At 53.2% G+C, this 24,949-nt stretch overlaps 1 protein-coding gene across 1 annotated transcript in view; it reads left to right on the top strand.

Annotated features, from left to right (window-relative positions):
• SNPH (syntaphilin) overlaps window positions 1–24,632 on the top strand; it is a 42,100-nt gene extending 17,468 nt beyond the window's left edge. The window contains 5 exon segments of the mRNA XM_003134341.4: window positions 12,306–12,402; window positions 13,094–13,201; window positions 16,636–16,685; window positions 16,688–16,784; window positions 20,274–24,632. Coding sequence (XP_003134389.2) covers window positions 12,353–12,402; window positions 13,094–13,201; window positions 16,636–16,685; window positions 16,688–16,784; window positions 20,274–21,447 — 1,479 coding nt within the window. The 5' untranslated portion in view covers window positions 12,306–12,352 and the 3' untranslated portion in view covers window positions 21,448–24,632.

Raw genomic sequence — 24,949 nt, 5'->3', positions numbered from 1 at the left:
TTGTCATAAAATACCAGGGGAGAGAGAGCAGGAGGGCAAGAGAGACAGAATGTGAGAGGCGGTATGAGTTTATGTGGTTCCCTGGTTTGAAGCTCTCTGATCTCAGGTTGGTTGGGGCATCTCCATGGAAGGGGGCTGTGGTCCCAGGCAGATCAAAAGACATCTGCACATCCCTTTAGCCCTTTGGTCCTTTGTTCCTGCAATCTTATGTCAGCAAAGCACAGCACCTACAGTTCAACCTGGGTGAGCTCTTTCCTCCACCTTGGGGCCCTCCTTGCAGGTTCCCAATGGGCAGTCTTTTATCCCTCCAGCAAATCCCATGCAATGTTTCTTTTAGCATTCATTTTAGGGAGAATCATTCACCTTTATTTCTCCTGAAGAACTAGTCTGCTTCCCACTCTCCCCTTTGGTGGCCAGGAAGCTCGGAGTGAAATCTGATCCCCATTATCACTGCCGAGTTTGTGTGAGTGGTCAGGCTGTGGTACTCCCTTCTTCCCCAAGGCCTCAGTTTCAACTTGTATTTTACTGTTATGTGTGAGCTGCCTTAAAATTGGTGGGACTTTTGTCTCACCCTCAGCTTTCCTTCCATACCTTCATTTTATTATTTCTTTCTTTTTTTTTTTTTTTTTTTTGTCTTTTTAGGACCACACCTGTGGCATATGGAAGGTCCCAGGCTAGAGGTTGAATCAGAGCTGCAGCTGCTGGCCTACACCACAGCTCACGGCAACATCAGATCCTTAACCCACTGAGCAGAGCTAGGGACTGAACCCACATCCTTATGGATACTAGTTGGGTTCATTACCACCGAGCTACAATGGGAACTCCTCATGACTACTGTTTTAAAAAATTCTTTTCCACTATAGTTTATTATAGGATATTGAATATATAGTTCCCTGTGCTATACAGTAGGACCTTGTTGTTTATCCATTCCATATATAAGAATAGTTTTCATCTGCTAATCCCAAACTCCCAATCCTTCCCTCCCCCTTAGCAACCACAGGTCTGTTCTCTATGAGTTTGTTTCTGTTTTATAGATATGTTGATTTGTGTCATAGTTTAGATTCCACATATAAGTGATGTAGTATAGTGTTTGTCTTTCTGACTTCGCTTAGTATGATAATCTCTCTAGGTCCATCCATGTTGCTGCAAGTGGTATTATTTCATTTTCATTATGGCTGAGTAGTATTCCATTGTATGCACGTGCAACAACGTCTTAATCCATTCATCTGTTGATGGACATTTAGGTTGTTTCCATGTCTTGTCTATTGTAAATACTATGAACATAGGGGTGCATGGATCTTTTCAAATTATAGTTTTGTCCAGATATATGCCCAGGAGTGAGATTGCTGGATCATGTGGCAACTCTATTTTCAGTTTTTTGAGAAACTTCCATACCGTTTCCCATAATGGCTGCACCAATTTACATTCCCACCAAGAGAGTAGAAGGGTTTCCTTTTCTCCACATCCCCTCTAGCATTTGTTGTTTGTACTTTTTTTTTTTTTCTTTTTAAGGCTGCACCTGTGACACGGAAGTGTATGGAAGTTCCTGGGCTAGGGGTTAAATCGGAGCAGCAGCTGCAGGCCTATGCCACAGCCATGTTAACACTGGATCCAAACTGCATCTGTGACTTACGTTGCAGCTTGCAACAATACCAGATCGTTAACCCACTGAGAAAGGCCAGGGATCAAACCCACATCCTCATGGGTACTATGTTGGTTTCTTAACCTGCTGAGGCACAATGGAAACTCCTTTGTAGACTTTTTAATGATGGCCATTTTCAGTGATATGAAGGGATACCTCATTGTAGTTTTGATTTGCATTTCTCTAATAATTAGCAGTGATGAGCATCTTTTCATGTGCCTATTGGCCATCTGTATCTTTGGAGAAATGTCTATTTAAGTTTCTGCCCATTTTTTGATTTGACTTTTTCTGTTGTTGTTATTGAGTTGTATGAGCTGTTTGTACATTTTGGAAATAAATCCCTTGTTGGTTGCATCCTTTGCAAATATTTTCTCCCAGTCTGTAGGTTGTCTTTTCATTGTGTTTATGGTTTCCTTTGCTGTGCAAAAGCTTATACATTTGATTAGGTCCCATTTTTTAATTTTGGCTTTTATTTGTACTGCCTTGGGAGACTGACCTAAGAAAATATTGATATGGTTTATGTCAGAGAATGTTTTGCCTATGTTCTCTTCTAGGAGTTTTATGGTGTCATGTCTTATATTTAAGGGTCTAAGCCATTTGGGTTTATTTTTGTGTATGGTGTGAGGGTGTGTTCTAACTTCATTGATTTACCCATGGCTGTCCAGCTTTCCCAGCTCCACTTGCTGAAGAGACTGTTATTTCGTCACTGTATATTCTTGCCTCCTTTGTAGAAAATTAATTGTCCATGGGGGTGTAGGTTTTTCTGGGCTCTCTATTCTGCTCCATTGATCCATATGTCTGTTTTTGTGCCAATACCATGTTATATTGATTACTGTAGCTTTGTACTATAGTCTGAAGTCTGGGAAGATTATGCCTCCTGCTTTGTTCTTTTTCCTCAGGATTTTTTGGCAGTTCTGGGTCTTTTATGTTTCCATATAAATTAGGATTATTTGTTTTATTCTGTGGAAAACACTTCCATGACTTCTTTATTCAAAAAGCTACCTTTGTTCTGATTTTATTGAAGTTTTGCCTGGATTCAAATGGGGGTGTATGGTGGGGGCTGTAAGCAGTAGCCTCATCACTGCAGTCAGGAGTTAAGCTCCCAGCCTAGGCTCTGCCCCCCACTTGCTGGGCAACTTTAAACAGATCACATGCTCTTTCTGGGTTTCAGTTTCTCTCTATAAGATGATGGGCCATGACAAAGTCTACCCAGGATTCTTTCCATTCTAGAATTCTGTGTGTTAGCCCCTGTAGGTACTTGGGGTAGATGCAGGGGAGGGGACAGACACTGACTCAAGGATCCTAAGAACACAGGCAGAGATCTGAAAAAAAGAGATAATCCATAGGATCAGAGGCCCTATCCTATGGTGCTTTAGAGCTGGAACCTCAGGAGGCAGCAGCAGGAAGAAGAGCCAGGCTGCAGCTTGACAGCTCAATCAGCCAGGAAGCCCAGGGGAGCATGTGCTGTGACCGAGGTCATGGAAGGGCCTCCATCTGCCAGGAGCCAATTGCCAGGCAGTTACCAAGCTAGCACCAGGGCCTCTCTGTCTCCTATACCTCCTCATGGCTGTCTGCAGAGGGGGCATCTCTGGCACCACTGGATGGTGGTGGTGGGGGGGGTTGGAAACCAGTGTTGCCTCTGCTGCCCCTCCCCACATAGGAGACTTAGCAGGCACTGTCCTGCAGAGCCAACCCAGGGCAGTCAGCCTGACAGAGGGTGCCAGTGATTTCAGAGTCACCCCCTGTACCTGTTCTGGATTACCCTACAGCAAGGAATATCTCTGAAAAAGGAGAAGAGAATCCCATCGAGAGGTAGTGAGTGGCAGTAATAGTAGCAGCAAGAAATGTTTTGTCCTCTAAGAACTTCGCCCACTGCTCCATTTGTTGCCTTGGTCGGATCCTAAAGAGATCAGGTCAGGAGGGTGGTTTGCACTGAATGCATGAGGTAGCTGAGACTAGACAGGTCAAGGGCCCAAGGTCACCGAGAGGGACCTTTTGATGCGGATGGAGTGTGGAGGGGCTCAGTGCTGGGTTTGCACAGCACTGGCCTAATAAGCAGGACGCCGCTGTTGGAGGAGTTGAGCTGGGTGGTCCTCACAGAGGGGGCTTCTCCTTTGCCCACACATCTGATTCTTAGAGGAATATGGAGAGACAGGCTGATTAGGGAGAAGACACATGAAGGATTTCTTTTTGAACACTCTTCCTTGCTCTGCTACCCTCCTGTTTCTGCGATGTCCTGCTTTCTTTTTTTTAGGAAATGTATTCTTTTATTTTATGTATTATATTTTTACTGAATTATAGTTGATTTACAATATTGTGTTAGATTCAGCTATACAGTTTAGTGATTCAGTATTTTTGCGGATTATATTCCATTATAGGTTGTTACAAGATAATGGGTACGATTCCCTGTGTTATACATTAAATCCTCGTTGCTTATCTATTTTATAGATAGTAGTTTGTATCTGTGAATCCCATACCCCAAATTTGTCCCTCTCCTTCCCTCTCCCCTTTGGTAACCACAAGTTTGTGTTCTGCATCTGCCAGTCTATTTCTGTTTTGTATGTAGATTCATTTGTATTATTTTTAGATTTCACATACCAGTGATATTATATAATCTTTGGCTTCGTCTGACTATTTCACTAAGGATAATACTCTCTAGGTCCATCTACATTGTTGCAAATAGCAATATTTCATTCTTTTTTTTCTGGCTAATAGTCACACATACATATACGCATCTTCTTAATCCAGTCGTTTGTGGCTGTTTCCATGTCTTGGCTGTTGTACATAGTGCTGCTTTGAACACTGGGGAGTATGTATGTATCTTTTTAAATTAGTGTTTTTGCTTTTTTATGGATATACACCCAGGAGTGGGATTGCTGGATCATATGGTAGTTCTGTTTTTGGTATTTTAAGGAACCTCCATACTGTTTCCATAGTGGCATTCCCGCCCACAGTGTACGAGGCTTCCGTGTTCTCCACATGTGATGTCCCACTTTTATGGAAGCGCGAGGAGCCCAGGATGCAGGGCTGTAACTCCTGCATCTCCACCGCAGTGTTTTAGAGTCTCCTAGAAAGTAGATTTTTCCTTTTTCATGCAGCATAACAGAATGTGTCCCAGTTCTCTGGCACTGTGAGGCCTTCATGATGCAGGAGAAATGCAGGCGCTCGTGACCTGTGAGTCCAGGTGTGACCTTGAGTGATCTCAAAAACTCCACAGCTTCAGGTTTCCCACGTGTCCGAAGGATCTCTCTCCACCTGACCTCCTCCACAGGGAATTTGTGAGGGTCAGATGGGCTTGGGGAGATGCAAAACCTTCAAAAGAGGACAGCCTTAGTTACCTGTCTCCTCCAGGCTGACCCAGAGTCAGGAACACCAGGTCAGTGCCTGCTCTTGACCTGGTTGCCTAAAGTCAGGTAGAGGCAGGACAGCTGCTTCTACTTTCTGTCCTGTTGCAACTTGCTGAGCCATCCTGGGCCATTCCCTTCCCTTTCCTGGACAATAATTGTCCTTTCACAATGGTTTTGGGGGGGGGGTTCTTTTTTAATGCTTTTTAGGGCCGCACCTGTGGCTTATGGAGATTCCCAGGCTAGGGATCGAATTGGAGCTGTAGCTGCCAGCCTACACCACAGCCACGGCAATGCAGGATCTGAGCCATGTCTGCAACCTACACCACAGCTCATGGCAACACCGGATCCTTAACCCACTGAGCAAGGCCAGGGATTGAACCTGCATCCTCATGGATGCAGCTTCATTGACCACTGAGCCATGACGGGAACTCCTAAAATAGTTGGTTTTGAAAAATATATAGAGGAGTTCCCGTCGTGGCGCAGTGGTTAACAAATCCGACTAGGAACCATGAGGTTGCGGGTTCGGTCCCTGCCCTTGCTCAGTGGGTTAACGATCCGGCGTTGCCGTGAGCTGTGGTGTAGGTTGCAGACGCGGCTCAGATCCTGCGTTGCTGTGGCGCTGGCGTAGGGGGTGGCTACAGCTCCGATTAGACCCCTAGCCTGGGAACCTCCATGTGCCTCGGGAGCGGCCCAAAGAAATAGCAAAAAGACAAAAAAAAAAAAAAAAAAAAAAAAAAAAGAAAAATATATATAGAGAGATATAGATTTTTTTTTTTTCTTTTAAGGCTACACCTGTAGCATATGGAAGTTTGCAGGCTAGAGGCTGAATCGGAGCTGCAGCTGCAGGCCTATACCACAGCCACAGCAACATTGGATCTGAACTGCATCTGCAACCTACATTGCAGCTTGCCACAATGTCACTGAGTGAGGCCAGGGACCAAACTGACATCTTCATGGACACTATGTCAGGTTTTTAACCCACTGAGCCACGACAGGAACTCTGACTTTTTTTTTTTAATTGAGATATATTCACATACCGTAAAATTCACCCTTTTAAAATGTACAATACAAATGATTTTAGTATATTCATAAATTTCTGTATCCATCACCATTATTTAATTCTAAAGCATTTTCATCAATCCAAAAACAAAACAAAACAAAAAAAACCCCTATATCCATTAACAGTCATTCTCCACCCCTCCTTCCCCAGCCCTTGTCAACCACTAATCTACTTTTGGTCTATGGATTTACCTATTCTGGACATGTCATACAACTGGAATCACATGTGGCCTTTATATCTGGCTTCTTTTACTTAGCATAATATTGTCAAGATTCATTAGGTGGTACTTCATTCCTTTTTATGACTAAAGGATAGTCCATTGTATATATAGATCACATTTAGTTTCTCCATTCATCCATTGATGAGCATTTGGGTATTGCTCACAATAGCCTTTTAGCTATTGTGAATAGTGCTGCTACAAACATTCCTGTACAAGTTTTTGTGGGAACCCTGTTTTCTGTTCTTTGTGGTATATATACCCACTAGTGGAATGCCAAGTCATTTGGTAATTTAGTGTTTTACTTTTTGAGGAACTGGCAGACTGTTTTCCACAGGGACTGTGCCATTTTGCATTCCTGCCAGCAATACACAAGGGTTTCAATTTCTCTGCATCCTTGCCTGTACTTGTTATTGTCTGTCTTTTTGATTAAAGCCACCCTAATGGACACAAAGTAGTATCTCATCATAGAAAATACATATGACATACATGTTTAACCTGCAAAACTTTTTGTTGTTGTTGTTGTTGTTTTGGGCCGTACCCACGGCATATGGAGGTTCCCAGGCTAGGGGCCGAATCAGAGGTGAAGCCGCCGGCCTACACCACAGCAACAGCAACGTGAGCAAGGCCAGGGATCGAACCTGCATCCTCATGGATACTAGTTGGGTTCGTTAACCCCTGAGCCACAACAGGAACTTCTGTAAAACCTTTTTTAAAAGGCAGTCTTACTTCAGACCTTCCTTGTGTAGAACAGATACACTAGGAGCCTCTCCAGGTGAAATGGGGAAAGAGGCCTGAGCCCCTGGCACCCAGCAGTCCCAGAGGCAAGTTCTCTGGGTGGTTTGAAGACCACTGGGCTCAATGCCCTCCAAGCTCTGGAATCTGAGTCTAACACCACATACTTCCTGCATAGCAGCCTCCTCAGCCCTCACTCCCATCCCGATTGCCTTGGGGGATCTCACAGCACTCAGCCAAATTGTGGATCTGCCCTGCAAGAAGGGGTCCAGTGGCTCCATCTATGGTTCCAGCTCTCAGGGAAGCGTGGACAGGAAACAGGAAGCAAGCTGGAGAAATGTCACCACACTGCCTCCCTTCCCAGGTCCAGGAAGAAAGGTCCTGGGTTTCACGGATAGTGCAGAGAAGCGTAGTGTCTGATGAGGTCATGCAGCCAGTGGAAGGTTTACCAAACTCCTTAACCTGAAGTGCCCTTCTAATGCTAATCCTCTGAGATCCAGAGGTGGCTGCTACAACACTCCCAGGCCTGGCCTCCATCTCCCACTTCCTTCTGCATTAGCACTCTAGGAGCACCAGGCCCTCTGCTGTTGGACGGGGAGGGTGGAATGTTCTGCATTCTAGTGTTGCCTCGGCAGAGGGAGGATTCCTCCTGAGTTCTGTTCTGTTGGTTGCAGTGCTCTGCTTTCCACAGCTGTGAGAGGCCTGAGTCATCAGACACAGATTGTTCTGTTCCTTTGGATTTTAGGAAAGCTTTCTTCTTTTATTGATGGTTAATTCTTGGGGGGGGGATAATTTGTAATTGTATACAGGGACTTTGATTTAACTAGAATATTAGATTAACCCAAGTGCCTGGTTTCTTCCCATGACTTGCTGATTGAGTAAAATGCCATGGTGTCCCTTGGAAGAATGCCGCTTCCTAATTTTACGGATGTAGAAACTGAAACCTGGGAGTTCTAGTAATTAAAAGGGAAGAAAGCCTCAATTAGAAGTCTATCATTTCATTAACAGCCCCAGAATCAGAGAATGTTGGATCCAGAAGCATCTTAGAGACCATCAAATCCAACCCCTTGGTTCATCAAATGTGTGCGTTTAAATCACTGTGTTCCTAACAGTTGTGTGTTGATTGTGTTTGTTTGTGTAAGTTTAAGTTGATTGTGTTTGAAGTTCCCCAGAGGGGGCTGTTCCCTGAGTTTCAACCTGAGGCGTGGCATGCTAAGCGGTCAAGAGAGTAAGTGGCGGGTGAAGTCCCAGGAGGAAAGGCCAGTGGGGGCAGAGCTTTACAGAAAGGGTGAGGTGGGCAGGGCAGGTGCTATCAGTTGGACGAACAGCCTGTGCAAAGATGTGGGGGCAATAAACAGGGCTTTGCTCGGGGGTCAGCAAGCAGCTGAGAGCAGGTTGAAAAGGGTATAGACGAGAGAGCCTTGAAGAGTGTTGCCCTAATTTTTACTTAATTGGGAGCCTCTAACGAACTTGAAGAGGTTCCAGGCCCTTTTCTCCATTGCTCTTGCTGCTGCCCAGACCCACGCCCTTCTAATTTGTTGATACTCTCCTAGCTGGTCTCTCTGCCTCTATTCTTGTCCCTTTACAGCTATAGTCCACACAGGCCCACCCCCAGGGGCCTTCTAAAATGCAAATCTGTGTCCATCCCTTACACTTTAAGGCCCTTACATGGCTCCCTGTTGGCCATGGAACAAGATCCTGGCTTTCAGAGAGAGCTCTGTGTGGCCTGGCCCCACGTCCTTGTGCAGCCTCACCCCCACTGTGCGCCTGCCTCCACCGGGCCTCCTAGTTTCCTAAGCAGCCCTGCTATTGAATCACTCACTGCCTTTGCCCAGGCTTTCCCATCCCTCCCACTTGCTTTCTCTGCCTGCTAAACTCCTATTCATCCCTTAAGACCCTGTGTAAATTTCCTTTTGGAGAAACTTTCCCTGACTCTCCTGAGGCCACCATTATATCTTGAATGTTTGTTTCAAAGCTCCCATTACATTGCAATTATCAACCTCCAAAATTCTGGCAGGTCCCATTTTTAAGTGTTTATTGTGTGGTGGGCACTGGGCTAAGCCCTCTATGCATGGTTATCCCGTGTTATTCTCACAGTTACTATATGAAGTTCATTCCATTATAGCCCAACTTACACATGAGAAAGCTGAGGCTCCGAGAAGTGGCGTGGCCTGCCCAGGGCAGGCAGCTGGAGGGTGACAGAGCTGGGATTTGAGCCAGACCTTTTTGATTGTTTCTGCCTCCTTCCATCTCCTGTTCCTTGGATCCTGCTCTATGCCCTGCACCCCTCGTGCTGGGCATGTGAGGGTCTGATCAAAGGGGTGGAGGCAGCAGGGTGGCCATGGTATGGCCAGGATGGGGGAACCGGAGGCTGGAGTGAGAGGGCCTGGGCTTACCTGAGGTGGAGGTGATGGGCGGCTATCAGTCTAGCTCCCCATGGCCAAGAGTTTCCTTTCCACTTTCCAGTCTAAGTAGCAGGCTCTAGCCACCTGGGGACAGGCCTACAGGACTCCAGGCCAGGCTTGCGGCATGGTGACAAATGCCATGGCAACCTGCCTCCTCTCTGGGGCCCAGAGGGGAGGGTGTGGCCCTGAGAAAGCACAGGGTTTGCACCACCGCTTCTGGGTTAGATCCTAGAGAAGCTGCTCCCCTTGGGCCTGGGTGTCTTCTGCCCTCCCAGAGGGACCCCTGCCTGCAAAGGTCCTGTCCCAGCAGGGGAAATGCCACTTCCACCTCCCTCCCAGATGAATGGCTGGCTTTGGCCTCCCAGGAGTCTGTCAGCTCCATCCAGGTACAAATGTCATCCCCTTCCCACCCCCAGCCAGAGGGGAAGGAAGAGCGAGCCGTAGAGAAGGGAGGCGAGGGGTTGCCGGGCGAGGTAGGAGCAGGGACAATTGGGACAAAGCCCGCATTGTACCAAGGCCACAGGCAGCTCCAGGGCCAAGCAGGCATCGTGTTTGCCTCCCAGGACCTGGGCCTGGAACTCCACCAGGATTTTCCTAGCTCCTTGGCAACACTCGCCAGAGCTGGCTTGGAAGAGCAAGGCTCGGCCTCAGCTCTGAGTCCTGCCTCTGCTGAGAAGCCCTCCTGAAAGCGCAGCATCCTCCTAAAGGCCAGAAAGGGGGGAGTAAGGTTGGGAGGATGGCTGGTGAAGCCAGGCTGACTGGGGCTGGAAGCCAGGGTCTGTCAGATGTGCAGCTGTGTGACTTTGGACCCAAACGTGATAACAAATTCATCCTTGAAGGATTGTTATTTGAAGTAAAGCGCCAAGGCACGTAAAAGCACTCAGCCCGGTCACCTGCCCAGAGAAGGGGTCCATCAATGACAGGTGATCCCTGAGGCCCTTGCCCACCCATGATTGAGGACTCTCAGCCCTGTCCCCACCACTCCTAGTTTTGCCCTCTGTGCCCAAGAGGCAGTGGTGGCCTTCCTGGAAATACGGAGGGGCACTATTGTGCCCCCGGTCCCCGTTCCACAGCTCCTCCTTTGTGGACCAGCCCTGCGGCTCCTGGAGGCCCTGTCTGGGCGGTTGGGGCATGGTGGGCGGGATGCGTCGCCAAGCTGGGGTGAGCAGCTCAGGTGACAGGCGGGGTGTCAGAGGCTCCTATGCTCAGCACCCGACACCTCTGGGCAGACAATGCTGGCTGTGTCTGGGCCTTCCAGGGAACAGGCCACGTCTGTGTCATAGCCAGGAAACAGGCCACCTGAGCAGCGCCTTTGTCTGCTCAGGAGGTGGCCGCTGCTGGCGGGATGACCGGGCTCCCCAGAGGCCCTGACACGGGAAGGGGTGGTGCCCTGGGTGGGAGCTCCAGGGCTTGAGACCCATCTGGTGTTGGCCTGGTTCAGGTGTTGGCCCTGCCAGGCTGGGCTGTGTCTCGGGAAGCCCCTTCACTCTTGGGTTCCTCATCCGTAAAGGGACTAATCGCAGCACTTCCTCATAGGGTTGTTGGGAGAGTCGATGGCGTGATGTACGTAATGTGGTTGGCACGGGGTCCAGTGTGGGCAGGGCTTGGTCACCGCTTCTCTCCCAGCATGGGGGAAGGCCTGGCGCACGGTATCCTCTGCCGAGTCTCCCATAAGCCAGGCCATTGTCCTCAGTCCCTGCTCTGAGCATGGAAGGAGGGGATTGGGTCTCTGGAGATGGCACAGAACTAGCGTGTTGGCTGCAAAGAGCCCAGGCCCCTCCAACTTAGATGCTAGGAGCTCTGGGCTAATGCCCAGCACAGGCTTCCTCCCACCCCAGCCAGTGTCCCTCCCAGCACGGAGCCTTTCCCCTCCTTCAGCCCCTGCAGGGCTGCCTTGGGAGCCCAAGCCCCGACTGGGAAAGGAGCCTCAGGATTCACAGGCAGGAATCTCCTTATCTGAGTCTCCCTCCCACCTGTCAAGAGGGGCAAGGATGGACCTCTGTGGGCATGGTCACTTCCTACTGGGTCCAGCCCTGGTGGGGGCTTCTGCTCCCATCCATCCCCCTCCTCATTTGCTTTGAGCCTGCGCCCTGAGTTTCTGCTGCATCCCCAAATGCGCATGTGCATTTGCATGGATGGGTGCAGGCTTGCCTGTGTGCTGCATGTGGGTGGTAGGGGGGCGGGGCAAGCAAAGGCTGCAAGTCCTACATCAGGGGCCAGCCCCCTGAGCATGTACCCTGAGCCTCATGTGGCACGCCTCGGAATGGCAGGGATGTGGTACCTTTTCATGTTCATGTGTATCCATATGTCTTTCTACACGTGTGCTGGTGTGTCGGTCTGTCTTGTCTCCCTTGTAGACGGGAAGCCCCGAGCCACATACCAACAGGCCCTCTGGGAAGGTGACGTCGAGACTAGCCCAGCCTAACTGGGGGGTGCTGGTCCTGCTCCAGGAGTCCTCCAGTCCTCCGTCCCCGCCAAGGAGGGAGGATTGACCAGCGTGGGGTGGGGTCTGAGAATCAGGGAGAGGGGCCTGGCTCATAGCACAGAGGACTTGGTGCTGGGCCTGCCCCGGGGCCCGCGTGACCTTGGGCGAGGCCTTCGCTCTCTCTCTCTCGGGGGCACATCCACTCATCTGGAGAACACGGGGTTGGACCGATGAGTTCTGGCCGTCCTGAGGCCCTGGCACAATCGTGATTTTAAGTCTGGTGGTGGGAGCCTGCTAACATCGCTGGTGGAGGCAGCTGTGGCCAGAGCCTGGCCTGCCAGCCCCTCGCTCGGTCCCGGGTGTCCTGCTGAAGGGCGAGAGGAGAAGCCATGCCGGGCAGCGGCCCCAGCGAGAGGATGACGTGGCCAGGCCCGGCCCTCCCCACGGCCCCCCCAACCCACCCTCTCTCCTCAGCCCCGGGGACACCGCCCATCCCACCCCTCACCCGGACCCGCAGCCTCATGGCCATGTCCCTGCCAGGCAGTAGACGGGCCTCTGCTGGATCCCGCAGGTGAGTCTCCCCCTCGCCCAGAGCCTTGGCCTCTGATGGTGGGAGGAGGGAGGGTCTCGTCTCCACTCTGCCACCAACTTGTCTCTGAGCAAGTCATTGCCCCGGTTTTGCCATCTTTAAAATGGGCTCACTAACACTCGCCTCAGGAACTATTTAAGGGCCGAAATCTCACTGTGGACGTAAAAGTCCTCCGAAGGCTTAAAGCACTGGATCCCTACCATCATCCATATTGTTCAACCTTCGCAATTACTGGAGGGATGTCGTGCAGTCTTCCACCCAGGCTCACTCAGCGCCCTCGTGTGTGCCTCTCCTGTCCCCACTCCTGCCTGCTCCTTCCTTCTCCACCTCTCGCTCAGTCTGGGCAGGGACCTCCCACTCTGGGCTTGGGGGACCCTGGAAGTTGAGGACCCTTGGTAAGAGTAGCTGGGACCCCACCTTTGACCCACAGCCCTGCTCAGCCTCCATCCTTGTCCTGGGGAACCAGGAGTACTGGCGTCTTTCTGGTTTTCCATCTTGATTTGCAATGTCTGTTCTGTCACCTCTGTCTGTGCCTCCCCCCCTCCTACTTCTCTCCCCGGCGGTGACCCCGAAGTGGGGGCCCTTTGGGCCGCAGCGGCCTGGCGGTGTTCGCCCAGTGTCCGCAGCTGCCCACCAGCCAGAACGAGCACCTGCCTCTTCTTCCTGCCTCCAGGCGCACCTCTCCACCCGTGAGCATGCGGGACGCCTACGGCACCTCTTCTCTCAGCAGCAGCAGCAACTCGGGCTCCTGCAAGGGCAGTGACAGCAGCCCCACGCCCAGGTAAGCAGCCCTCCCTCCCGCCTGGCCCGGCCCAGCTGGCTGGGAGCCTGGGTGCCCTGAGGGCTGGAGGCAGGTGGGTGTTCTAACCGTCCCCAACTCTAACAAACTCGCTGGCTGTGTGACCTTAAGCAGGTCACTTCTTCCTGAGCCTCAGTTCCCATCTGTAAGGTGCCTATCATATTACCCAGCTGCATGCAACCAAAGACAGTGGCTGAGACAAGCTGGGGTGATGCTGTTAGAACAGGGGGCCCTGAGGCAGTCAGCTCCCTGAAATGCCGAGGACCTGTGTCCACCATCCTTGGTGTACAGCATTTGTCCTTGTCGTTACCAGATGGTTCCTACACCTCCAGACATCAGGTCAGCGTCCGGAAAGAAAGAAGGCAGAACGGCCAGAGCCCCCAAACCTCCCACAGTTTTGTGTTTTCTGAGATGGGATATGTTCCCCAGGAAATTCTGTCTACACCGTGCTGGCTGGTACAGGGTGGTGTGACTGGCTGCAGGGAGAGTTAGTGGTTCCCAGTGCAGAGCTCCCACAAATTGGCAACTTTTTTTGTTTGCTTGCTTTTTCGGGCCACACCCATGACATATGGAAGTTCCCAGGCTAGGGGTTGAATCCATGCAGTAGCTGCCGGCCTTCACCATAGCCACGGCAATGCCAGATCCAAACCATGTCTGTGACCAACACCACACAGCTCATGACAACACTGGATCCTTAACCCACGGAGTGAGGCCAGGGATCGAACCCACATCCTCATGGATAGTAGTCAGGTTCGTAACTCACTGAACCACAACAGCGATTCCCTAATTGGCAACTTTAGTACTTTTTTATGGGCAGCAGATTTCTGCCATGTGTGTTGTAACTACAGCCCCGGAGGGCAGTCCCAGCCCTGAGGCTGGGAGCTGCATTCATGGAAGGGTCTCCCTGCCACCTTCAGAGCCGCTGCTAGTGGGTGAGCAGCCTGACCTCGGCTGTGGCCTTGCTGCAAATAGCCAGGCGTTCCAAGGCATGCATAGCTGAGAGATGGGAAATATAGCATATTTTTCTTCTAGGTAAAATATAGCATATATGTAAATACTATATTTAAAAAATATGTTTTGCCACAAGGAGAGCTAGTGACTAAAAATATATGAGTGTTGAATGTTAGCGGGGGAAGAAATACTCATGAAAGCAAATAGAAAAAGGCTAATGTGGGGAGTTCCTGTCGTAGCTCAGCGGTTAACGAACCTGACTAGCATCCATGAGGACTCAGGTTCGATCCCTGGCCTCTCTCAGTGAGTTAAAGATCCGCTGTTGCCGTGAGCTGTGGTATATATAGGTCACAGACGCGGCTTGGATCTGGCGTTGCTATGGCTGTGGTGTAGGCCGGTGGCTATAGCTCCACTTGGACCCCCAGCCTGGGAACTTCCGTATGTTGCGAGTTCGGCTCTAAAAAGATGAAAAAAAAAATCTAACATAGTTATTTCCTTTCTAATCCTCAACTCTTCCTAGTTTAAGCAATCTTGTTTCCTCCATCCCTGGCCCGAGGAAAAGGCCTCTCTCTATCCACCACAGCTCTGGTCCCTCTTGCCCAAGCCCTTGCTGGGCACCAGGTTGTGTGCAGGACTAGCACGTGGGGCTCAGGTCGCTTCTTCTCTTCTGGAAGGAGATTTCTTAGCATCTAGCAGAAGGGACCCCAAACTCCCACCCCTCTCCTCTTTCCCACACAGGAAATCAGGCCAGTGTGTGACTTGAGCTAAACTTAGGGGCCAGGAGCTGAGTGAGTAGAAAAGCATCATTTCTCTTTCTCCCCTTCTCTCCACACCTTCTCTTCAACAGTTTACAGTTTTCAGGTGCCTTTTCCTCAGTAAACGTTAGATAGCTTCCACGGAACTTTTACAGCTGCCTCCAGCTTGGTTGTTTCAGCCAATGGGTCCCACCAGCGCCCGTCTTTTCTCAGCCCCAGGGTCCCAGAGTTGGATGGTAGCAAGGCCTCTGCCAAATTGTGTGAGAACATGCCGAGGTTTTTAGGCCAAGATCCAAGGAGGTTTCCTCGCAAACAGAAAGGCTGGCAGCTACAGCTCGGATTCGACCCCTAGCCTGGGAACCTTCATATGCCACGGGTGTGGCCCTATAAAGCCAAAAAAAATAAAAAAATAAAAAAAATAAAAATAAAGAAAGAAAGAAAAGAGCATTTCCCTGTGGTGCAGCGGGTTAAGGATCCAGCATTGTCACTGTAGCAGGTCAGATCACTTCTGTGGTACAGTTTCAGTCCCTAGCCTGGGCACTTCCACATGCTACAGGCGACCCCGCCCCGCGCAAAAAAAAATAATGTGAAAAAGAAATTAATACTTATTTCCAGGTATAATCATGCACTGATAATGAAGAAGCAGCAGTGTGATTGCTTCATGGTAGTCTAGCCTATCTAATGAATGAATCATCATGAGAATTTTTTTTTTAAGGCTGCACCTGCAGCATATAGAATCTGAGCTACAGCTGCCAGCCTACGCCACAGCCATGGTGACAGCAATGCTACCCCAATGCTGGATCCTTAACTCACTGAGCAAGGCCAGGGATTGAACCTGCAGCCTCACGGACACAATGTTGGGTACTTAACATGATGAGCCACAATGGGAATTCCTCATTATAACATTTTTATGGCATACAGGAGTCCTGTCATATTCATAATATGGTACTAAGAAATATTGTTGCACGTTTCTAAAAACCGTTTACCTGTGATAACAGGCTGCTAGGCAGTCTCTCCCATCACAAGAGAAACGCATGCTATACAGTTGATGTGATTCTTCGAAAGCAAAGCTGCAGAACAGGAAGGAAAAGAACACACCATTAATTTTATATTAACTGTCACCCACCTTATGCCAGGGCAGGGACAGGCTGTCCACTTCGATACCAGTCCTGCACATGACGCTTTGCACAGCGAATACTTAGGTGACAGTGATGGCGAGACAGAAACGTCTCATGCAGTTCTTGCCGTGCAGTTATTAGGTTTTCACACCAAGTCACTCGCACGCACACAGACAAGGCCTTGCTCACCCTGCGGGTCCTGAGATACTTACACGGAGAAGGAGGCCCCTCCCACCCCCAGCCTCGTTCTCTGGGTTGGGAGGCTGGACGCCTGAGCTCTGGGCCGCAGCGCTGGGACTGGGTTGACAGCGGTGGCGTTGGTAGAATGTCCTAGGTGGTGCCAGGCTCTGCTGTGTCTCCAGACCCTGAGCTAGAGGAGCCGTGAGCTCCCCACCCTGATGCTGTGCTCTTCCCTCAGAAGAGCCTTGATAAAACCCCCCTTCCAGAAGGGCCGGCTGTCCTCGTGCCCACAGGGTCTCTGTGGCCGTGGTACCTGGATGGTCAGGCCGGGTTCCCCTTGCCCCTGGAAACATAGCGCCTGTGCCCCGCCAGGCCTCTTCCTCCCTCCGCGCTGATCAGCGTCCCCTTGCAGGCGCTCCATGAAGTACACGCTGTGCAGCGACAACCATGGCATCAAGCCCCCACCCCGGAGCAGTACCTGACCCCCCTGCAGCAGAAGGAGGTGTGCATCCGGCACCTGAAGGCCCGGCTGAAGGACACGCAGGACCGGCTCCAGGACCGGTGAGTGGGGGGCCGTGGTGGGGGGCGGCTGTGCAATCCCTGGGAGGAAGGAGTGGCTGGGGGCTCCTCTCTGGACCAAACCCCACCCCTCCCGGACCTCCCCTCTGCTGCTCCTTGACAACTTCAGGTGGCTTCGGGGGCCAGGTCCAGAGCAGTGTCCCCTCTGAGGGCCTGTCGGGGCTCCACTCAAGGCAGTGCTCTCCCCATTGTAGCCTGGCAGCCCCTTCCAGCCACTTCTCATCACCTGACTCCTTTCTACCTGGGAGGTAGGAGCTCAGGGCATTCTTCCTAGCCTACCTGACTCCGTGGGGGAGAAATAATCCGTTAGCTCTCCTTTGCTTCTTCCCAGGGGGGTCACCAGGGGCTCGTGGCCCACCAGTTCACGCCCCAGGAGCCCTCCTCCTCACCCACTTACAGATGATGTAAGGTCGTGGGAAGCCTTTCTCTGAGCTCCCACGCAGCCCAGGAGCCCCCGTGGGCCCATCTGAGCTCGTTCCCCAGACCCAAGGGCCAGTCCTGACCCTCATGGCCTCTGCTGGTGGCTTCATCTTTATAACATAAGCTTCAGGGCTGCCCTCTGATCTCTTCATCATCTAAGCATCTTCTCTAAGCATCTAAGCATCATCTAAGCATCTGCGTCTATTCAAATACGCAGATGACTCTGAGCTGGATGGCGAGGCACTGCCGGTCAGGGCAGGCCGCCACGACCACGCCTTCCTCCATCGTTCCTTTTTTTAAAAAAAATGACAGCTTTATTGAGACATAATTCACATACGGTTCAATGCATCTACCCAAAGTAAACAGCCCAGCGATTTTTAGTATATTCATAGAACAGGTGCGGCCGTCAACAGTAACTAATTCTAGAACAGTTTCATCCCTCCAAGAGGAAAACCCGTTCCCAGTAGTGATCACGCCCTATTTCTTCCCAACCACCCCAGTCCCCGACAACCATTAATCTGTCTCTGTGGGTTTGTCTGGTATATATATTTGTCTGGGAGCCTGCAGTGTGCATGACCACAGCTCTGCCAAGCAGACACTCCAGTTTGTATTTGTTGTGGTTTTGAACTTGGGGTTACAGGGAACACTCTGTGGGCCACCTTGTCTGAGAGCTAGGATTTCTATTTTTATTTCATCTTCTCTGCGATGCCCTGAGTCTGCTTGGCCATTTGCACTGATGTCCGCAGGAAGCAGACAGCCCATCTCCCTGCTTCCCTTCCAGGCTGTCCTGCGGCTCAGAGCAGACCGTCTGCCCTGTGTGGTTTGGGCAGGATGCCCTGTCGTGGGCGTGCCTGCACCTCAGCTCCCGGGCCTCTCTGCCTGTGACTCTGGCAGTACCTGTGGCAGTTCCTTACTTGCTGCGTTGTCACCCTCCACCCATGCTCTGCACGTTCAGTCTGATAGCTCCCATTCCTGCAGGAACCTACCCTGTCCTCAAAGATGCTTCGACCCTCTGTGCTTTCACCTTCTGTGTCCCCACTTCCAAGATGCCCCTTCCCTCATCCTGCTTCCTTGGAAAAACTCATCCTTCAAGACCCAGCTCTGGGAGTTCCCTGGAGGCCTAACGGTTAAGGAATTGGCATTGTAACTGCTGTGACATGGGTTCGATCCCTGGCCCAGGAACTTCTGCATACTGTGGGCATGCCATCCCCGCTCCCCCAAAAAAGGCCTGGTACAAAAATGACATCCTGCAGCCTCCTGAGACCTGGGCTGGGAAGCCACAGCTCCAGGGTCCTGCTGGCTCCAAGGAGCAGGGACCAGCAAACTGAGCACGGCCGGTCCTTCTTCCAAACTCACACTTCTTCTCAGGGCTCAGCGTCAGTGAGGAGAGTGACCCTAGAGTGAGCCCCCACTTTGAGGCAGGGGAGTAGACAGGTATCCCCCACACCTGTCAGGATGTCTGCTCTTGTGGCTCAGAGCAGCTCCTGGTCCCCATTGCCACCCCACTTCCATCACCGAGCTGTGTCCTGTTGGGCAGCCCATCCCCCTCTGTCTCTTCCAGCTGATGCCGTTGCTGCCCCTGTGGCCCCTGCAGCCCCAGTCCCAGTCCCTTCAGGGTTTTGTGGAGTGAGATTCCTGGGCCCACTTCCTGACCATGACTTTGAAAAGTGCATGGTGCTTGGTCTGAGAGGGTCCCTCTGCTGGATTCATAAACCCCAAAGTGGCGGTCATGCCATTTTGGATTCTGTTTCCGTGAATGTAGGATCCGGGCTGAGTGGCTGCGTGTGGGCCGGATCACTGAGACGTTTGCTGGTGGAGGAACATCCGGGGCTGGAGTTCAGTCTCGTGAATGACTTTCCCCCTTTCTCACTGCTGGCTTCACCTCTGTTCAGTCTCACCTGGCTTTACCTCTGGACGGGATGGCATCATTTTCTACCTCACCTCCCGCCCCTGCACCCCCCCATCCGTCTATGACTCAGGGATTGTAAAAGCCTGAGTTTGTCGGCAAGTGTCTTCCGACCATCTGGTTTGCCGGCTCTTGCCTATTCTCTCGGGAGTAGCTCTGTGCCGTTTTCGGCAATCTTCTGGGCCTTTGCTCCCCACGGCAGACACAGGAAGGAAGTCTCCAGTGTGGATAAATGACAGCCACCCTGTTCTCATCATTCTCCTCTGTTCAGCCCCCACTTCTCATCCCTCCCCTTGACGGAGGACGTAAAACCATCAGTTCCACTAAGGCAGTAATTTCTCTCATAAAAACCAAAGTGGCTCATCACCTTCTCCCCAGGGGTCTCTGGCCAAAGCGCCTGCCATTGAAAGTGTCCACCACCGGCTCTTGCAGGAGGCCACATCCCTTTCTGCAGGGCAGAGATTTTCGGTTGACTTTTTATCATTTTATGTTGAGATTTTGTTAATGGATATATTCAATTTTTATAATGGCAGCATTTTTAAACCTGACACTTTCTTGTTGACTCTCTTCTCTGGGTAGTGGATTTGTCTTTTTTTTTTTTTTTTTTTTTAGGGCCCCACCTGCAGCATATGGAGGTTCCCAGGCTAGGGGTTGAATTGGAGCTGCAGCTGCCAGCCTACACCACAGCCACAGCAATGTCAGATCCGAGCCATGTCTGTGATCCACACCACAGCTCACGGCAACGCTGAATCCTTTAACCCACTGAGTGAGGCCAGGGCTCGAACCTGCGTCCTCATGGATACTAGTCAGACTCGTTTCCGCTGAGCTATGACAGGAACTCCCTGGGGAGTGGGTTTGAATGTGGACAGTCGCCTGCACTTTGGCTCTGGGGGGTGGGGATGCGGTGGTGGCTCCTTCCTGTCCCTGAGGGGGAGGCCTCTCCTGTCCTGACCCCTGACCCCTCTCCCACCCCCATTGCTTCCCCCATGGAACAAAGGAGGAAAAAGGCTTTGAGTCCTTAGTTTTTGGCTCTGAGCAGCAGCAGCAGCCGGGGCCCTCCATTCTTGGTGGCAGCCTCCTCCTTGCCTATCCTTGCCAGCAGTGCCAGGCCAGGCAGTGAGCCTGTGTGTCTCGTCTGCTCACAGGGACACCGAGATCGACGACCTGAAGACACAGCTGTCGCGCATGCAGGAGGACTGGATCGAGGAGGAGTGCCACCGCGTGGAGGCCCAGCTGGCCCTGAAGGAGGCCCGCAAGGAGATCAAGCAGCTCAAGCAGGTCATCGACACCGTCAAGAACAACCTGATCGACAAGGACAAGGGGCTGCAGAAGTACTTCGTGGACATCAACATCCAGAACAAGAAGCTGGAGACGCTGCTGCACAGCATGGAGGTGGCCCAGAACGGCCTAGCCAAGGAGGACGGCGCCGCCGAGTCGGCCGGCGGCTCCCCCGCCCGCTCCCTCACCCGCAGCTCCACCTACACCAAGCTGAGCGACCCCGCCGTCTGTGGGGACCGCCCGCCCGGCGCCTCGGCGGAGGACGGGGTTGACAGCGGCTTCGCGGCGACCGATGACACTCTGAGCCGGACGGACGCGCTGGAGGCCAGCAGCCTGCTGTCATCGGGGGTGGACTGCGGCCCCGAGGAGCCCTCCTCACTGCACAGCTCCTTCAGCCTGGGCCCCCGCTTCCCCGCCAGCAACACCTACGAGAAGCTGCTGTGTGGCACGGAGGCCGGCGTGCAGGCCAGCTGCGTGCAGGAGCGCGCCATCCAGACGGACTTCGTGCAGTACCAGCCCGACCTGGACACCATCCTGGAGAAAGTGACCCAGGCCCAGGTCTGCGGGATGGCCCCTGAGTCAGGGGACTGGCACCTGGAGCCAGACCCCCAGCCCCCGGGGCCCAGAGACCCCAACTCTGCCGTGGTGCTGACAATGGGTGATGAGCTCGAGGCCCCAGAGCCTATCACCCAAGGGCCCACCCTGCACCCCCCTGGCTCCAGTCCCAACCCCGGGCCGTCGGTGAGCGTGGTGTGCCCCGTGGAAGAGGAGGAGGAGGCGGCCGCAGCGGAGAAGGAGCCCAAGAGCTACTGGAGCCGCCACTACATCGTGGATCTGCTGGCAGTGGTGGTGCCGGCCGTGCCCACGGTGGCCTGGCTCTGCCGCTCGCAGCGGCGCCAGGGCCAGCCCATCTACAACATCAGCTCCCTGCTGCGGGGCTGCTGCACCGTGGCCTTGCACTCCATCCGCAGGATCAGCTGCCGCTCGCTGAGCCAGCAGGGCCAGAGCACCAGCGCGGCAGGCGGCAGCTCCCAGCTCTGAGCGGGCCCCACCGGGGCTCCAGAGATCTGACTGCCGATTGTAGGGCTGCCGTCCTCCTTCTCGCACATTCCCTGGGACATCATCTTATTTGTTTAGTTTTGGGGTTCAGAAGTGGTTTTTTCAGGATGATAATAGTGTCAGGAGCTGGGGGCGGGGCTTGGGGGAAGGCGCCCCAAAACTTCAGCAGGAGAGAAGGGAAGAGAGACCAAGGGCAGGGAGGCACGTGATCGGACCCATTGCAAGGAGAGGGGGTGGGGTCCCCAGCACGGCCCCCCCTGCCACCCCCAGGCCCTCACACAGGGCAGCCCCTGCTCAGGAAGTCTCTGGTGTGTTGATCTGGGGAGGCAGGCCTCTTCCGCTGAGCCTCGCATCCCTCACCCCCATGTCTGTCCAGTTCCCGGTTCACCCTAAGCCTTTGCTCCCAGCCACCCTTTGCCCTCAGCCCAGGCTTCTGGGCCAATGTTATCTGCTCAGATGCAGGCAGCTGCGACCCAAAGTACAGGCAACTGACCGGGACTCCGAGCAGGGTCAGGAACCACTTGGCTCCCACCTGAGCTCCAGCCTCTCCAGGCTGCTCCCCACTTTGGGATTCGGGAGCACAGTCAAGGCCATGGGCTGGAGGAGAGATGGTGATGGGCAACTGGAGGCAGAAGGCCGTGTGGTTCTGTGTCGGTCTGTTCAGCCCAGACCTTCCCCCACATCTGTTTTCCTCTTGGCGCTTCTGGATGTGTCAGATACTTCTTCTGGGAGAGCCAGACAGGCGAGTGCCGGGGTGTGAATGCTGGCCTGAGCCCCAGCTCCTGTCTGGAGACTGCCAGCATGGAAGGAGAGGCGGGGGCTGGCAGCTCCAGGGGGCTCCTCTAGCCTTCTGAGCAGAGGCCCTGCAGCCTGGGAGGCAGGGCTGGACTCGGCAAGGCCCAGCTGGTTTCCCTGCCCCTGGAGCTTGCCCGAGTCTCTCTGGGGACCTTAGGATCAGCTTCTGCTTTGCACTATGTTCACTTTGAGGCTTGGTTCTCATGCATCCCAGGATCTCCGGGGAGGTGGCTGCTTGCTTTCTAGAATGAGGGTTCCTAAATCTTACACCTGTCTGCCTCTGCAGGGGCAGTTCCAGCAGGATGAATGGCAAGATGAGGTACTGAAGCCATGACGTCCATCCAGGCCAAAGCAGGGGGCCCTGGGATGCTTCTTAAGCAGGTGTAGAATGGGGCTCCCACCCAAGCCCAGTCAGCCTGGGAGGGTTCACTGGCCCCCCTCCTTCCCTGGGACCACATCAGGGACCCCAGCAAAGCTGCTGACATTTTATTAGCATTATTATTTGACAGAGTAAACTTGTTCCTCTTCCCCTGAAGGACTTTACTATCTGGTCATCCCACCCTCTTCAGAGTCAACTGCACATTTGGGGGCAGTGGGGGGGACATTGGCAGGACCCTGTGTCTTACCCCTCCCTCTGGCCTGGGGGCCACTCTGGTTCTGCCAAGGTTGCTCGCCCACCCCCGCTGCTCTGACAGCTGCTGCCTGACTTGGGGTCTCCGCCCTTCCTCTCTGTGCCCTCTGCCCCAGGGGGGACACCTGCATGTACTGGGGGTGGGCAGCCGGGCCAGCCATAGAGGGAGGAGCCCCTCTGCCACCTGCTTTGTGCCTCTGAAGCTCCCCCTCCTTGCTCAAGGCCTCAGACCAGCCATCCTCTGTGGAGCACCCCCATCCCAGCTGAACCAAACCCGAACTCGGGGGGCCAGGCCAGACTGCCCCACAGGACCCTGGGGTTGTGACACGGAGGGGCAGTGGATAAACCTAATCCAAAGGTGAGCCAGGACTGGTCACGGACCCCGCCTCCTGTGCCATGTACTCCCGGAGCCGCGTTAGACATAGTCCAAGCTTTGCCGAGAAAATAAATGTATTACTATATTTGACGACATAAAATCTATATATTTTTCACCATTGGAATCTAGTCAAGCTGCGTAGCTCCTCTGCTCCTGTCCGCGTCTTGCTGTCTGTGGCCTTCCTACTGTGTCTTATGTTTTGGTGGACGTGATCAGCCTGGGGCTGTGTGCTCTGCTCTGTCCCTGTGGCCAGAGGAGCCACGCGTGAAGAGCGTGGACCCAGCGCTATGGACGCGGTGAGCGGGGCCAGCGTTCTGCTCCCGCTCTGGCCCGAGGCCTTCCCGTCTGGTCACAGGGGCCCTAGCCCACGGCGTGGAGGGTCCTCTCTTTGGAGGGGTCTGGCAGGGCCTTCGATGGCTTTGCCTCTTCTTTTCAGTGGAGGAGGCGGCTCGCTGCTCTCGGCCTGGGACAGACGCTGGGACCACGTTGGCCGGGGCCCTGGCTCGTGCGTGTGTGATGTGTGTATGCTCAGTATCCGGCATCTATGCAAAAGCGGTGGCGCTGCCTGGGCAGCTCTGCGCGGTGGAGGCACAGCGGCCTGCTGGCTCGGGCTCCAGGCCCTGACTGCAGGGCATAGACAGTGGGGCTGACGACGGGCAAGGCCAGGGGCCGGAGGCCTCCTGCTGAGTGCTCATCCTCCCAGGCTCCCCTCTTCCTTCCTGCTTAATACCTCCTCCTGTCTGGCTGTGACCGTCCCCCGGGCCTCCGCTTCCGGAGCAGAAATCTTTGGGGTCTCCCCTCCCCCCAGCCTGGAGCTGATTAGACCCTAAGGAGACAATGTTCCCAGGAACCACCTTCCAGAACTGCTGGTCCCTCGGAATCTAGCTGCCAGAAGCGGCTCCTCCTAAGTTGCGGGCCCAGGCTGGAGCCCCCGCGCTGTTCCTGTGGTCCAGGCTCAAGCAGGAATCGGAGTCAGAGGCCAGGACTCTGCTCAGCGAGCTGGCCTCAAGTGGAGTTGATTCCAAATATCTCCCAAGGGGATTAATTTAGCTCTCACCGAACACCCTTCCCAGTTGCCACTAGCACAGGGGTACCTGACAGCGCCTTGGGGAGGGGGGTGCAAATGGGGAGGCCTACAGAGGGGCCTCAGCTCTGTGAACTCATGACCCCTCTCTGACTGGGGGGGGTGTCCATGCAAACAAGTCACAGTGCACCCCTATATCCAGCCATGCCCTTGACAGAGAATTCAGGGGATACAGGAAGGGGGGGTGGGGGGAGGGGTCTTCACTTTTGTCTCCTTTGTCCTTTTGTTCTGCAGAGTTGTACCTGCAGCAGACAGCTCTGAATTAAAGCATGAAAACACAACAAGACCTTGGCCTGTTTCCTTCATAGTGTGTCTTTTTCTGGGGTGGGGGCGGTGAGGCGGATGAGGGGGCTCACACTGTTCCCACCTGCTTGGGAGTCCCAGCCTGTGCACGCTGGAAAAAGCCGAGCAGCCAGAGAGCTTTTCTGAGGTCAAGGGAACCAGGGGGCTGCCTGCTGGTTCAGACCTGCCCCGCAGCTGACTCCCCAGCTGGGGGTCGCTTCGCCCCCTGAGTGTCAGACCTGCTGGGGCCTGCCTGCAGGCACACTGCATCCTCTCCAACACCCCAAAGTGGGTCTCACGTTCCTTCTGCAGATGC

Source organism: Sus scrofa, chromosome 17 (genome assembly GCF_000003025.6).
Source record: "Sus scrofa isolate TJ Tabasco breed Duroc chromosome 17, Sscrofa11.1, whole genome shotgun sequence".
Lineage (NCBI taxonomy): Eukaryota > Metazoa > Chordata > Mammalia > Artiodactyla > Suidae > Sus > Sus scrofa.
This window is presented reverse-complemented; position numbering and strand designations above follow the sequence as displayed.